We start from the raw sequence: 16,199 nt of genomic DNA, 5'->3' as shown, positions 1-16,199 counted from the left end.
TTAATTATATAATTCAACATTTACATGAATAATCTGTCTCAAATACTCAATCTTCATTATAATCTATGAGAAATGTCTATTACTTTGGGTTTAAACAGTACCAGAATCATCTCCAATGTGGCTCCAGATATTTCAAACGATATTAAGAGTGTAAGGAAACGTTTATATTCCTTTTATGTTTTGTTCCATTTATGTTCACAAATATTTAGCATACAGTATCACAATTTAACTTGATTGTGATATCTATCAAGTTATGAAGATATGTTATTAATTACTTTAAAATATTTTTTTTAAACATCCATAATTCTCAGGGCTTTAATAGGGCTTTAATTTTCTTCGAATGTAACATTGGTTATATTTTCTGACTAATAGAACTATATTCCACGAATCTGGTTCTAGCAAAACCGAGTTAAATCACGAGGTCTATTTAAACACATATTTGAATAAATCCTCAACTGGTTCGTTTGTGGTATACCTCTTGAATAGTAAGCTATAGGCTCAAGCTACATATCCCATACAAACATATTAAAATATTTATATTTAAAAAATCTTATAAGGAATGCTCTGGAGAGACAACCAAATGCGGGTTTAGAAATGACCTCATAATCTGACATGAAAATATGAAGTCTTTGAATGTGTTGTACAGATTTTTTCCATTTTTGGAACGAGCAGGCTGTGTGGCCCCATGACGCAAAATCAGGCAATTATAATACGATGTTGAACTAATGGATGGATGTGGTGTAACTCAACTGACAATCTGAAAGCTGCGCAGCTGCACAGACCGTTACTTCTTGATTTCAAATTTAGAAAGAACATTAATTTACAATGTGTTTAAGCGTCAGTTTTTGGGGATGAATGGCAAACGACAGCGAGATGCTGCAGAACAACCATATTGAGAGATTTTCAAAATATATATATAATTGCAGTAGGGCCTATATCGTAGCCATAAAAAAAACGAACAAAAATAAAATGTTTCAATTGTAATATCAGAAAATCCTTCAAATGTAGTCCTAACATTCCAGGATATTGGATTTAGCCAAGATTAGAGACAACACAATGTTGCATCTCGTTCATGTGATCTTTATATAGTTTGATTCCGCACATCGCTTGATCCTCAGTCGCTGTTTCGATAGACACTTTTAAAGCTATAACCGTCAAAAATTAGTCAATTATTTAAAGATTTTTATTTGACTTAATATAGGCTGACATGTTTTACGTGTAGGCCTAAACATCATATAATTGAATGAAATGATATTTTATTATTAGAGAAATGCTAACCAGACAAACTAAAATTACCCTAATTTTGTCAAAAGTTCTGAACATAATTTAACCCACGCATCATCTACACACTCAGCAAAATGTTGAATTTAACGGTTTTCCTGCTGAAAGATGCAATCAAGTTCACTGCGCATTTAGGCCTACTATAGGTAAAAATGTGCAGCTATATTTCCACTGATTAAAGATATACGCTATAAAGGCATCAATTACAGATCTTCAATTTTGCCAACAGGTCAGTGACGCAAAGGCCTATAAGAAAAATGATTGAGTTAAATATATTGTTTTAAATAATTCACTTTATTTCTTTCCAAATGTAAAAGGAAACTCGTCAGTTAAATATTTGCATTTCAATGAACAAATGTAATTTCATACTTTACAAAGAAAAACGCAAGATGCTATGACAAATGTAATCAATGCAAGGCATACATCTACAGCATGCTTAAGAACTCTTCAAATAGGCCTAGATCAACAAGAAAGTCCATCCAATTACCATTTGCCAAATACCTGTGTTTCCACAAGAGCTTCAAAAATCTCTATCACCTGAGATACAAATACACAATTTAAAGTCTGAAACACAACTCAAATATTCACAAGCACTGCTCATTAGCCAGGTCAGAGGTGCTGCGCTGAGTTTGTAATTTCTGATATTCTTCATGTAAACTGACGAGATGTGGAGACGCCGCGGAGTGGAACAGCGCAGGGGACGCGTAGGGAGCGCAGGAGGTCAAAGCGGAAGAAAAGGTGGCATAGCGGCTCGGATTGAAGGACCCGATAGTAACAGGCTGTTGTGATTGAAGAAAAGCCTTGGCAGCGAAAGTGTTCCGGGTAAACAGGCTCGACAAAGCCGGTAGCAGGCTGCTAACAGGTGGGATGGTGGGAGCGCATGATGAGTGCGCATGGTGATGGAAGCCGAATGGATATATCTCCAAACTGGGTAGCTGAAGACCCGCTGTGCCGAGTCCATAAGTACCATAAAAGTTGTGAAAGCCACTGGGCTCAAGGGATTGCTCCTTGAGCACCCCGAAACGAAAATGCTGGCGTTTGAACCTCTTCCTTCGACGCAGAAAGCTCCCATTCTCAAACATGTCCGAAGAATTGGGGTCCAGCGTCCAGTAGTTTCCCTTCCCTGGATTACCAGGCTCCCGGGGCATTTTGACAAAGCAGTCATTGAGCGAAAGGTTGTGTCTGATGGAATTCTGCCAGGCAGGGAACTTCTCACGATAATAAACGAATCGGTGGCTGATAAAGTCACATATCTCGCTGAGGGTAAGTCGCTTTTTTGGGCTTTGTAATATGGCCATTGTTATCAAGGCGATGTAGGAGTACGGAGGCTTTATCGAAGCCGGGCTTGTACTTGCTGCAGGAGGACACTTCGATGTGGGTGAGTAGTCGTCCCTATCCTCATCCTGCCCACTTTTTGCTCCTGGAGGACACTTCGATGTGGGTGAGTAGTCGTCCCTATCCTCATCCTGCCCACTAGAAGACCAAAACGTTTCGGGTTCATGCTCTGCGCTTCTCGTCTCTTCCAAAGGTAAGGACACGAGATGCTCCTCTCCGTTATCCCTGAGTCCCTCTCCTACTACGTCAATAACAAAATCTTCCATGGGCTCCAAGTCCAATGTCATAGTCCACGGGCAGAACCAATATCACCTGCCCCAACAAGGTGGGAAAGGGTCAGTTCTTTGAAAGGGATAGATGCTCACGCGCAAGGCTTTGCTCTCTCCATTCACAAAAAAACAAGCTTAAAATATGTGCGCTCCAGCCCCCTCTCACGTTAGTCATTCAAGAGGAAAAAACAACCCTTCAAAAAATCCAAAGCCTTTTATCTCCAAACAAACACAAAATGGAACAACCTTTTAGCCTTAAACAGAGAAAAGGGAGGCTGAGAAAGTTATGAAGCACGGCGAGTCTTCCACGATGTCCAGCATCCTCTCTCGTTGGTTTCCTGTTGGAACTGTAACAGCATTGGATCAGGTGACTGTGATGTCATGGTTATGCTCGAGGAGAAGCTCTTAACAATTCAAACAAGGCAATCGGTACCAAAGTACCACCCGTTAACTATCATCATCCCATCACTCCAACATCAACATCATATTTCAAATTCCATTCAGTAAATTACCATTCGTTTAATAAGTAACAACTATGGGATCAATATGGTGGGGGAAAATGTTCACGTATTGCCTAATTCTGTTATCCATAGGCATACTTGCAGATGGCTATTCGAAATATCAAATATATGTAGGAGTAGACATATAGCTGCCCCTGACATCTGAACTCTCACCACATCAATAACACATTTTAAAAACAAAATGGCCTATAATTGTCATTTCGTGAAGCGTCAAAAACAAAGATAACTCAAAATAAGCCTATAACCATGATACATTTTGTACATATATGCGCGAATTGAATGTGGGGCTGAACCATGAATCAACTCGTCGTTTTTCTGAATAAATAATAATGTCCTACTAAGGGCGCTTCGAACATTTTTCTTGTACTATTTTAGCAACATATGCCCATGCGCAAAACATGGAGGACAGAATGAATTGAAGTATGAGTATGAATGAAAGGCTACACAATAAAAATGTGCCTTAAGCCTCCATCACACCGACAGCTTCATTGTGTTTTGGTGCACCAGAAGTACATTCCTTTCCAATGGAACGCTGCGTTACAGAGGCAGTTGCAGTCCGTTCTGTGTGGTGCATAGGTTGGATTTATCGAACATATGCATCTTATTGTATGCATAGACGGCGTGACAGAAACAGTAGCAGATTGTGAATGTAGAACTTTTGTTGCACACATATCCAGATGACGCTGCGTACATTTAGCGAATATCACTACAGGTGTGATGGAGGTATAAATTCTAACATTTTACACAAATGGCACCGACTAAACAACTATCATGTACGGAAGCGTGTTGAGTTCTAAATGTTGAAAATACGAAGTTTGACATTAAGTTTAATAAAATCAAAGTGAGGAATCATTTTTATTAGGCTATGCTTCTTTCAAGAAATGATGTGCTTTGGAGAAAGGCATAATGCTTGTGAAAATGTCACTTCACATACTGCAGCAAGAGGCCCAAATTCTAAATTCTGCAATAATTTAAAGGCTAGATGAAATAAATCCATCTACTGTAGATCGATCAAAAATAAACGTGGTAGGCCTATTCATTTTAGTCAAGGTAAGTGAGACAAATCAAAGGAGAGTGAAGATTAACAACACAGCAATAATTGTGTTGATATTGGGGACTTGCAGTGACGGAAGAGAAGTATGAGCCAAATCCATCATCTATATCTATAGTGGCAAAAACAATTGGTGGACCAGTAGGCCTATAGGTCACCTTCAGAAGGTGTCTACCCCTATAGACAGAGACAATTTACGGCGCCTTGCAACTTTTACAATTTATAGAGGGAAATATAGCCTATAGAAATGTATAGTAGCCTACTTATGCTCATACCATGCTGCTATTATAATAGCAAAAGGAATAATATTCGAGCATATTGAAACTAGGCTAATATGTCAATTAAATGTAGTAGCTAGCCTACTTGTTATTTCGAGATAGGTATATATTTTTTTATTTCACCTTTATTTAACCAGGTTGGCAAGTTGAAAACAAGTTCTCATTTACAATTGCAACCTGGCCAAGATAAAGCAAAGCAGTTCGACACATACAACAACACAGAGTTACACATGGAGTAAAACAAACATACAGTCAATAATACAGTAGAAGACTAAGTCTATATACGATGTGAGCAAATGAGGTGAGATAAGGGAGGTAAAGGCAAAAAAAGCCCATGGTGGCGAAGTAAATACAATATAGCAAGTAAAACACTGGAATGGTAGATTTGCAGTGGAAGAATGTGCAACGTAGAGATATAAATAATGGGGTGCAAAGGAGCAAAATAAATAAATAAATACAGTAGGGGGAGAGGTAGTTATTTGGACTAAATTATAGATGGGCTGTGTACAGGTGCAGTAATCTGTGAGCTGCTCTGACAGCTGGTGAGGGAGATAAGTGTTTCCAGTTTCAGAGATTTTTGTAGTTCTTTCCAGTCATTGGCAGCAGAGAACTGGAAGGAGAGGCGGCCAAAGGAGGAATTGGTTTTGGGGGTGACCAGAGAGATATACCTGCTGGAGCGCGTGCTACAGGTGGGTGCTGCTCTGGTGACCAGCGAGTTGAGAAAATGGGAGAATTTACCTAGCAGGGTCTGTAGCCAGTGGATTTAGCGACGAGTATGAAGCGAGGGCCAGCCAACGAGAGCGTACAGGTCGCAGTGGTGGGTAAGTATATGGGGCTTTGGTGGCAAAAAGGATGGCACTGTGATAGACTGCATCCAATTGATTGAGTATATGACTAGATCTGGCTAAGATAAAGGGCACTAGGCTTGCTGACATAATTTTTCCTCCTCGAGAAGCCTATTTAGCGAGAGGTAACAGGACGGTCATAATGAGAAAAATGTCATTGCTATGCCTTATTTCTCATGAACAAGGAAACCATCGGCCTGCTACTCAATTGAAAACACACACCTTTAAATATATAACAGTCCGTAATGACACTGTTAAATTGTATTTTATATAGGCCTATAGCCAACGAAGAATAAACTGGTATTATGCTGAAAGTAATAGATTTGCACTTGCCAATATATAAAAGGAATGCCAGAAGCGGAGGGCACTTTTGTATTGTTCGAAGGCCCTGGGTTGTTTGTGTTTAATGATTTAGTCCTTTGTTGGGATTTCCACATTTCCCATTGATACCCCAGGGCAGCGGACGACTGTGCTGGTGTGGGTGGGCTACGTTACCGACAAAGCTGCAGCTGATTTGCCAAATTCATCACGCATGTCTTCAGATTGGAAACAGGTCCAATGCCGTGGCGGAAAAACGCGATGTGTGGTTTCAATAACAAAAAGGATAATAATAGAAATTCGTCTGAATTTCCACAGATATGGTGCTAAAATGACAACAGCTGGCACGAGAAACATTATTCATTTCTCGTTGAGAAACCAGAGATGGAAATGATCAAACCAACAAAGGCCCTATACTGAGATAGCCTATTGACAGTTCAATATAAGAAACAATTGAAAGTTAACGCCCCATCTGATATTGTTATTAGATGCGATATAAAATATGATGCTGTCGCGTAAAAGTTGTAATGCATCGTCATATCACCGTAAATTATATTTAAAGCAGCTTAGTCCTACAGAGAAATAGAGCTAAACCCAAGTTAAATTCACCTGCTGATGAACTTTTTAGTCATTTCAATTTTATATAGTCGTTCCATTCATTTGTTCTTCAGACGCCAGACTCTCTCTCACTCACAAACACACACATGTACACAGTAAATCATTTAAAACTATTATTCTTCAGACATTCGTCTACATATTTCTGTTTCCAATTCTGTCAAAATATCCCTTCAATGTGTAAGCCTGATCATACTGAAAACAAAAAATGTAGACTAACAAATGTTTTTTTATTAGGAAATATTGAATGGCACTTCAAAGACAGAGGATGTTTTCTGTCAATTTTACATAAACACCTCAGCTTTATCCACTTAAAACCTTGGCAGTGTTGAATGACTCAGGCATAATGTGAGAGGCATTGTATATCATGAATTACTAGTCCATCCACATTTAAGGAACTGCTGTTGAACTGAGTCAAACAATAGTGATGTAAGAAACGAAATAACGGGAAGTGTGTTCATGTCTATTATTCTGTGAATGATGCTTTACTCACTCTCTCTGCATTTAGGAGGGCTCAAGAAAAGGTTGGAATCTCATAAATCATCAGGTCAGTACGTTTTGCTTTACTAGAGTTTTCACCATCGCCTTGATCTGATGTAATTTGTGTGTGCTATTATATTTACCCCCTCCCCCCATGCCTTCAGTTTCAAATAGCTTTTGGCAAATAAACAAATATTATAGCTCTATGAAGGAGCACATTTCCAAGGAGTCTACGTCAAACCACATGTTAACTACAGAGGACCAAAAGCAATTTATATTCTAGAATACCTAGTCATGTTGAGTGTGTACTGGAGAGACTTTGCTCCAAAAGCGAGCATGACGCCATCTTGTGGCATAAATGAAAAGTCACACCATCACGTTCAAAAACACAAGACATCAATTAACACTTAGAGCAGGGATGGGCAACTGGCTGCCCAACCCTTTTGTAGGCCCGTGTACCAATAAAAAATAGTAATAATAATAATAAACTACCGGTAAAAAGTTTTAGTTCGTTCAAGAGTTTTTATTTGCACTATTTTCTACATTGTAGAGTAATAGTAGACTTAAAAACTATGAAATAGAACATATGGAATCATGTAGTAACCAAAAAAAGTGTTAAATAAATCAAAATATATTTTATATTTGAGATTCTTCAAATAGCCACCCTTTGCCTTGATGACAGCTCTGCACACTCTTGGCATTCTCTCAACCAGCTTCACCTGGAATGCTTTTCCAACAGTCTTGAAGGAGTTCCCACATATTCTGAGCACTTGTTGGCTGCTTTTCATCCCAAACCATCTCAATTGGGTTGAGGACAGGTGGTTGTGGAGGCCAGGTCATCTGATGCAGCTCTCCATCACTCTCCTTCTCGGTCAAATAGCCCTTACACAGCCTGGAGGTGTGTTGGGTCATTGTCCTGTTGAAAAACAAATGATAGTGTCACTAAGCACAAACGTGGCGTATCGCTGAAGAATGCTGTGGTAGCCGTGCTGGGTAAGTGTGCCTTGAATTCCAAATAAATCACTGACAGTGTCACCAGCAAAGCACCCCCAGACCATCACAATGCCTCCTCCGTGCTTCATGGTGGGAACCACACATGCGGTGATCATCCGTTCACCTACTCTGCGTCTCACAAAGACACGGCAGTTAGAACCAAAAATCTCCAATTTGGAGTCATCAGACCAAAGGTCCAGATTTCCACCGGTCTAATGTCCATTGCTCGTGTTTCTTGGCCCAAGCAAGTCTCTTCTTATTATTGGTGTCCTTTAGCAGTGGTTCCTTTGCAGCAATTTGACCACGAAGGCCTGATTCAAGCAGTCTCTTCTGAACAGTTAATGTTGAGATGTGTCTGTTACTTGAACTCTGTGAAGCATTTATTTGGCCAGCAATTTGAGGCTGGTAACGGTAATGAACGATTCCTCTGCAGCAGAGGTAAATAAAGTTCTTCCTTTACTGTGGCGGTCCTCATGAGAGCTAGTTTCATCATAGCGCTTGATGGTTTTTGCGACTGCACTTTAGGAATCTTATATAATTCTTGAAATGGTCCAGATTGACGGACCTTCATGTCTTAAAGTAATGATGGACTGTCGTTTCTCTTTGCTTATTTGAGCTGCTCTTGCCATGAAATGGACTTGGTCTTTTACCAAATAGGGTTATCTTCTGTATAGCTCCCCTAACATGTCACAACACAACTGATTAGCTCAAACGCATTAAGAAGGAAAGTTCCACAAATTAAGTTAACAAAGGCACACCTGTTAATTGAAATGCATTCCAGATGACTACCTCGCGAAGCTGGTTGAGATAATGCCAATAGTGTGCAAAGCTGTCATCAAAGCAAAGGATGGCTACATTGAAGAATCTCAAATATATTTAGATTTGTTTAACACATTTTCAAATCAAATCCAATCAAATCCAATCACATATACAGTGCCTTGCGAAAGTATTCGGCCCCCTTGAACTTTGCGACCTTTTGCCACATTTCAGGCTTCAAACATAAAGATATAAAACTGTATTTTTTTGTGAAGAATCAACAACAAGTGGGACACAATCATGAAGTGGAACGACATTTATTGGATATTTCAAACTTTTTTAACAAATCAAAAACGGAAAAATTGGGCGTGCAAAATTATTCAGCCCCTTTACTTTCAGTGCAGCAAACTCTCTCCAGAAGTTCAGTGAGGATCTCTGAATGATCCAATGTTGACCTAAATGACTAATGATGATAAATACAATCCACCTGTGTGTAATCAAGTCTCCGTATAAATGCACCTGCACTGTGATAGTCTCAAAGGTCAGTTAAAAGCGCAGAGAGCATCATGAAGAACAAGGAACACACCAGGCAGGTCCGAGATACTGTTGTGAAGAAGTTTAAAGCCGGATTTGGATACAAAAAGATTTCAAGCTTTAAACATCCCAAGGAGCACTGTGCAAGCGATAATATTGAAATGGAAGGAGTATCAGACCACTGCAAATATACCAAGACCTGGCCGTCCCTCTAAACTTTCAGCTCATACAAGGAGAAGACTGATCAGAGATGCAGCCAAGAGGCCCATGATCACTCTGGATGAACTGCAGAGATCTACAGCTGAGGTGGGAGACTCTGTCCATTGGACAACAATCAGTCGTTCTGGCCTTTATGGAAGATTGGCAAGAAGAAAGCCATTTCTTAAAGATATAAAAAAGTGTTGTTTAAAGTTTGCCACAAGCCACCTGGGAGACACACCAAACATGTGGAAGAAGGTGCTCTGGTCAGATGAAACCAAAATGGAACTGTTTGGCAACAATGCTAAACGTTATGTTTGGCGTAAAAGCAACACAGCTCATCACCCTGAACACCCTATTCCCACTGTCAAACATGGTGGTGGCAGCATCATGGTTTGGGCCTGCTTTTCTTCAGCAGGGACAGGGAAGATGGTTAAAATTGATGGGAAGATGGATGGAGCCAAATACAGGACCATTCTGGAAGAGAACCTGATGGAGTCTGCAAAAGACCTGAGACTGGGACGGAGATTTGTCTTCCAACAAGACAATGATCCAAAACATAAAGCAAAATCTACAATGGAATGGTTAAAAAATAAACATATCCAGGTGTTAGAATGGCCAAGTCAAAGTCCAGACCTGAATCCAATTGAGAATCTGTGGAAAGAACTGAAAACTGCTGTTCACAAATGCTCTCCATCCAACCTCACTGAGCTCGAGTTGTTTTGCAAGGAGGAATGGGAAAAAATTTCAGTCTCTCGATGTGCAAAACTGATAGACACATACCCCAAGCGACTTACAGATGTAATCGCAGCAAAAGGTGGCGCTACAAAGTATTAACTTAAGGGGGCTGAATAATTTTGCACGCCCAATTTTTCAGTTTTTTATTTGTTAAAAAAGTTTGAAATATCCAATAAATGTCGTTCCACTTCATGATTGTGTCCCACTTGTTGTTGATTCTACACCAAAAAATATTGGCTATCTAGCTAGCTTTGTTTGACCCCGATTGGTGTTTATTTGACAAAGTTACAGTCAATCAAGTGAACACCGCCCGCGTCATCGGCGTGCCATTAAGGCGTCGATCTCTGACCAAATTTAGTGTCCTATAGGATATACTACACTCCTAATGATATAGTGAACTCTGGTTACGCTCTAGGATCTCTGAGGAATAAATACGAACATGATTTGACTGGTTGAAACAACATTTAGTGTTAGATTTCACAGATTCCTTTATTTGCAAATTGAACGAGTGGAAATACAAAATCGATCATGCATGTGTCATGACGTTGGCCTGGGGGTAGGTTTATGACAGTCATAAATACCTCTCCCCCCTTTTTCCTCTCTCTACCCTACTGATGTGACATTTGAAAATCCCTTGGTCAACATAGAGATTCTGGAAACATCAGAAGGTGGGGGGAAATGAACCATATTCCGGTAATCCGACCAGTTGAACATATGCGGTAGTACTTAATGAATATGATGTCAGTTCGGTTGTCATCTGAGACATTCTCATCAATGATAGGATGACATAAACTCAAAAGTGGAAAGTCTGCACATTGTAGTTATCGGATTCACATGGAATTGTTGTTCAATTTAAATGTTTGAATATAAAATTATTGGTGAAAAGATTAAATGTAATTTTAGCTTCCAAATGAGAGATTTTGGTTTTCATAAGGTTAGGGCTCTGCTAAATCAGTGACCCGCCCCTGTGAAGAGACATGGGCTGTAAACTATGAAAACACACCTTTCTCCCTCCACTATATAAAGCCTTGACGAAAATGTAACCTCCTGTTCCAAGGATGTGAGGACGACGGTCCATACGTTAAAAGGACTAACATGTCAACTGTTACGGGTACATTAGGATGACGATCCGATGTCAGAATGGTTCAGATAATAACTACAGAACGAAGCCAACCTCAGCGTGAGCTTTGGTTGCGAATGGTATGAACTTTGAATTCTTATTCACTACAGAAGTGATACCTCCTAGCCGTTGAGTTAGCAACAGCAGCTGCAAACGTGGGCTAGGAAAGAGTAAGTATTTATTGCATTTTCCTTTTCCAAATGGGCGGTAATTTAGAATGCATAAGATTCTGTATTTACGATAGAGTAGCTGCCTACGGCCCGTTAGAGACATCGCTTCTCTCTTTGTTCCTCAGTCTTCCCGCTCTTTCACTCAAACCCAGCCCCCTTTTCTTTTGTGTAACCAGCGGTCATATCTGTTCTGTCCGCTAGGGACGTTTTCCTTTATGATATAATTTGTAATCAAGGTATAATTCATTCTGTGTATATGTAATTCTGTGTGATTAGTTAGGTATTTAGTAAATAAATGTAGTAAATAAATAATTAAACCCAATTTTGTATTGCTGATTCAACTTGTTAGCCAGGGTTCGTGAAGATAACCAAGAATTTACAACTTTCAGATGAGACTGAAATAAGGTGACGATTAATATTGAGTGCTATTGATGTAAAGTATTACGAGGTCTTTAAGAGTTTATTCGGAAGATAACAGCTCTATAAATATTATTTCGTGATGCCCCGACTTTCTAGTTAATTACACATACATGATTAGCTCAATCAGGTAATATTAATTACGAAGAAAGGATTTTATAGAATAGAATGTCATATCACTTAATCCGGCATAATTTTGGGTATGCAGACCCACTAGCCACTGCAGCCCCTCACAAGTTCCGATTTGTTTGTGGCCCATACCCCATCAAATTTGCCCATACCTGACTTAGAGTAATTCATTCATAATTTACCACTTAGAGTAATAGAGCAATCCGACATACTGTGTCTATTGACTAACACAAAAAACTCAGAAATGTGCTGAATAAAAATGTGTACTCTACATTCAACTGTACATTTATTTGTTAAATATTTAACAGCGGTCTCTGCCATTAAATAGAATAATGCAACTAATATACTAACATTATCTAAAATTGATTGAATACATTTGTGTTGGTTCACACCTACAGTACATCAACATGGCTAGTTTAAAGCAGAAGTAATCTGATGGGGACAAACAGCACCCTGGACATATGATCAGAACCGGTCCTAGCTGGCCCGGTTATAGAGAAAATAGGCATAGAGAAAATGTTGCAGTTTTAAAGCAAGTTTAATGCAATTCTACACATTTTTTCATGGGTCAGAGAGAACATCTAGCAATTGTGTAACTCATTTTGTGCAATTCTACTCATTTTGCTATGAGGCAGACAGACATTTTTATAACAAATGTTATGCAATTCTATTCATTTTGCCATGGCGCTAATACCCTGCAATTATACACATTTTACCATTGGGTGGAGAGAATCTTGGCAGTTTTAATTTCCTGCAATTCTACGCATTTTGGCATGACAAAGTCAATGGGGGCCCAATGGAGAACATGACCAACATGTTTAGATAGCTAGCTCGACTAACTTCCCGATCTAAAAAAATGTTAGCTGACATGGGCTACAGTAGTTGTGTCATGTCAGTGACTGACATAATAATAGAAAAACTGCTGATGCACAACCAACCCCCCCCCCCCTTTCTTAGCGAATTGGAATAGCATAAAGCACCACGTTATTTCACACAAAATAATGGAGAGGCGTGCCTAATTATATGACACGTGTATTTGTTTACAGTGTGTCTGCTGTCAGGATTTGACAAATGCTAAATATTAAATACCTACCAAATTAAATGTTTAACTGTTACTGAGTTACTGCCATGCTATGTTGTTGTCTTATATGTCTCTCTTATAATAGTGTTGTGGTGTCTCTCTTGTCGTGATGTGTGTTTTGTCCTATATTTTTATTTCTTTTTAATCCCAGCCCCCATCCCGTAGGCATTTTTCCTTTTGGTAGGCCATCATTGTAAATAAGAAATTGCTCTTAAGTGACTTGCATAGTTAAATAAATAAAGGTAAAATAAATAACAATATCATTTGGAAAACAACAGGGGGGGGATTTGTACATTTGAATTGCATGCTCATTTAAAAAAAAAAGTGAAACATGAATTGCATCACGAGTGTGTCCTGAGGTTGATGGGTTTACTTATCCCCTCAACACTCAGAAAGTACCCACAGAGATTCGTCAGCAACAACTGACAACAGAACGCCCACGAGGCTGTGGTTTGGGATTCACAGAAAAGTTGTTTGTGATTTACCTTTTTTCTGATCACATGACCTGGCCAGCAAAAAAAACTCCGGGCGGGTTTGGGATTCACAGAAAAGTTGTTTGTGATTTACCTTTTTTCTGATCACATGACCTGGCCAGCAAAAAAAACTCCGGGCGCATTCAGATCACTTTTGTCAAGTCCTTTCAAAGTGTGTTGCATTATGGGGATATAAATTGTCCTACATGTCGACTGCATAAACGTTACAAAAATCATGTGATCAAAAGTAATAGTGTTTTGAACGCAGCCATCGCCTGCGTTGTGTGACGCTCTATTGTCAGCCAATCATTAGGGCGTTTTTGTTTGACCCACGCCAGGGTGACGAAAAACGTGACTTAAACAGGAACCAACTGTGCGCAAATCATGTATACAGTAGATATGTGATATTTGAGACTCTCTCACACGAATTGATTGTACAATGTACACATATATATGTTTCCAGTGTGAGTGTGAAATATGGGGGTTGGAGATATGTTTATTTGGACATAATAAAGAAAAACTTGTTTAAACAATGTGAACACTGTCATTTTGCACTGAGCCTTGCTGTTGGAAAACCACACCAGTGGCTAGGTTTCAATCCAATTGGCTACAGATTTTCATGCAAATATTATAAAATCCGCATAAAGAAAATATGTCAATTTTCCCATCAGTGGGATGGGTTTGGTTGCCACCAAACTGACTTGTGGATTAAAATCCGTGTTATGAGGTAGTGCACAAAAAAAAACAATTTTTTTTGCTTACGTTTTCATGTACTTAATAAATATCGAAAGTTCAATGAGTTTCTATGGCATTTTCAACTCATATTTTTGTCACAAAAACTGTTGTATTAAATAGAAAATGTGTCTCTGGTCATGACACATGCTCTCTAGCCAACAGCTCACATTTACAGTGAAGGTAGTCTACATGATGAGTTTACTATGAATAAACACCCGTCTAGCATCAATAATCAGATACAGTGAGGGTAGTCTAGTCTTCATGATGAGTTTACTATGGATAAGACCAAGAATATTTATATTTGTCAAATGGCAGTCAAGCATCGATCATGTCACCAGAATAAGACCCTCAATATTTATTGGAAAGGAGCATCAATCTCATAACAGTGCACTTTCACCACCCTGTGAAGTTCATAACTTATTTAATCTGTAGCCTAATAAACTGCATTGTTTCCCAAGTAGTAATAATGGGAGGACCACAACACCATATCATAGCGTGACTCCAAGTTTACAGCGTTTTCACCACCATTTCTCGCAAAACTCATTTTAAAAGACACAATGTCGAACGAGCAAATGATCTGTCGGCATTTACAAAATTGTACCATAACTTCCTTTTTTTCCATCACAGGCACAGCTGTTGTGATGTGTTTTGTATGTATGACTTTACTTGCATAAAAACTGTGGCTGGAAACGTGGTTAGTGACGGATCGATATATACTGGGGGGGGGGGGCTGGTACAACTCAAAATAAAAATGACCCCCCCCTCCCCAACATTGAAAATATTTTCACATGACCCTCCCCTTGTACTGTAAAATAAATTGAGCACCCTCCCTCCTCATAGAATTAACTCAAACTAATGTTTATGACCAAAAATAACAATAACTAGCAACCCTGTGTTTATAAACATGGATATCGACTTTGCTACTTCAGCATGCTTTTGTGGCACAGTCCATGAAACACAAGGTTACATGCCAGAAGGTTGAGGGTTCGCCGATCCCCACAGACAAGCTCACTCTCCCTGCCTGTTTCATTACTTCACTATCAGAGCCAGTGGCAAACAATGATCAGCTAGGGGGAATCTGATTATCTACATGTTGATGCCATATTTATAATTATATAAAATATATGCAATGAATAGTCCACCAGCAGGTTTCTGTGCCATGCACCACACAACCAATAAACAAAGCATACTGATGTCAGGACCATCAGTATCATGGTTTGCATTTTCAGCACCACAACAAATATGCCATGTCAATCTGGACAAACAGAAAATACATCCCTCCCTACCATGTAGGCTTATCCAGTATCGAACGCTTCACTTGACAATCTCTGAATGTCTTTCCATTCATCATTTGGCCACTGCACAGTTTGGAATGATAGATACATGTATAATTTGTCATTTAAAAAAATACATTCTGTATATCCAGTACACACAGAGATGTTTAAAAGTGACCAGGATTGCACAATAAAGTCGGGGACTTATTTCTAATGTTGTCCCTATTTTTTTTGCATAAATACATACACAATTACATAGATACAGACACATTACAGAGGTAGAGACAAAAATAATTCTGCACCTCCAGATGAGTATGAGGGGGCAGTTTAAGTACAATTCTTACAAGCTTGTTTGGCAGGTAGCTTATTTTTGTTAATGTTTGGAGCTGCTGGTAAACCATGATGTGCAGACAAAATCAAAGTAACACTGGACTACCGCATCTTTAGGGTGTCTATAGCTAGGTTTTCATGTGAATATTCTACAATCTTCAAAAAACAAGATGCCATATCAGAGTTTCCTTTAGAAAAATTTGGAGCCGGGCAACATGACAAGGAACATTTTGACATTTGAGAAATTTCATAGGCATC

At 39.1% G+C, this 16,199-nt stretch overlaps 1 protein-coding gene across 1 annotated transcript; it reads right to left on the bottom strand.

Moving 5' to 3' along the window:
- Positions 1-1,566: 1,566 nt before the first annotated feature.
- On the bottom strand, positions 1,567-3,198 carry LOC109892272 (forkhead box protein D1-like). Its single transcript, XM_020484723.2, has one exon. The coding sequence runs from the start codon at positions 2,901-2,903 to the stop codon at positions 1,866-1,868; it is 1,038 nt and encodes a 345-aa protein (XP_020340312.1). The 5' UTR covers positions 2,904-3,198; the 3' UTR covers positions 1,567-1,865.
- Between the last annotated feature and the right edge of the window lie 13,001 nt (positions 3,199-16,199).

This window comes from Oncorhynchus kisutch, linkage group LG10 (genome assembly GCF_002021735.2).
Source record: "Oncorhynchus kisutch isolate 150728-3 linkage group LG10, Okis_V2, whole genome shotgun sequence".
In the NCBI taxonomy this organism is placed as follows: domain Eukaryota; kingdom Metazoa; phylum Chordata; class Actinopteri; order Salmoniformes; family Salmonidae; genus Oncorhynchus; species Oncorhynchus kisutch.
Note: the sequence above shows the minus strand (reverse complement) of the source record. Positions and strands in the feature narration are given on the sequence as shown.

What these genes read in the sequence shown, in the direction of transcription:
- LOC109892272 (XM_020484723.2), bottom strand. Translation starts at nt 2,903, where the DNA reads ATGACATTGGACTTGGAGCCCATGGAAGATTTTGTTATTGACGTAGTA.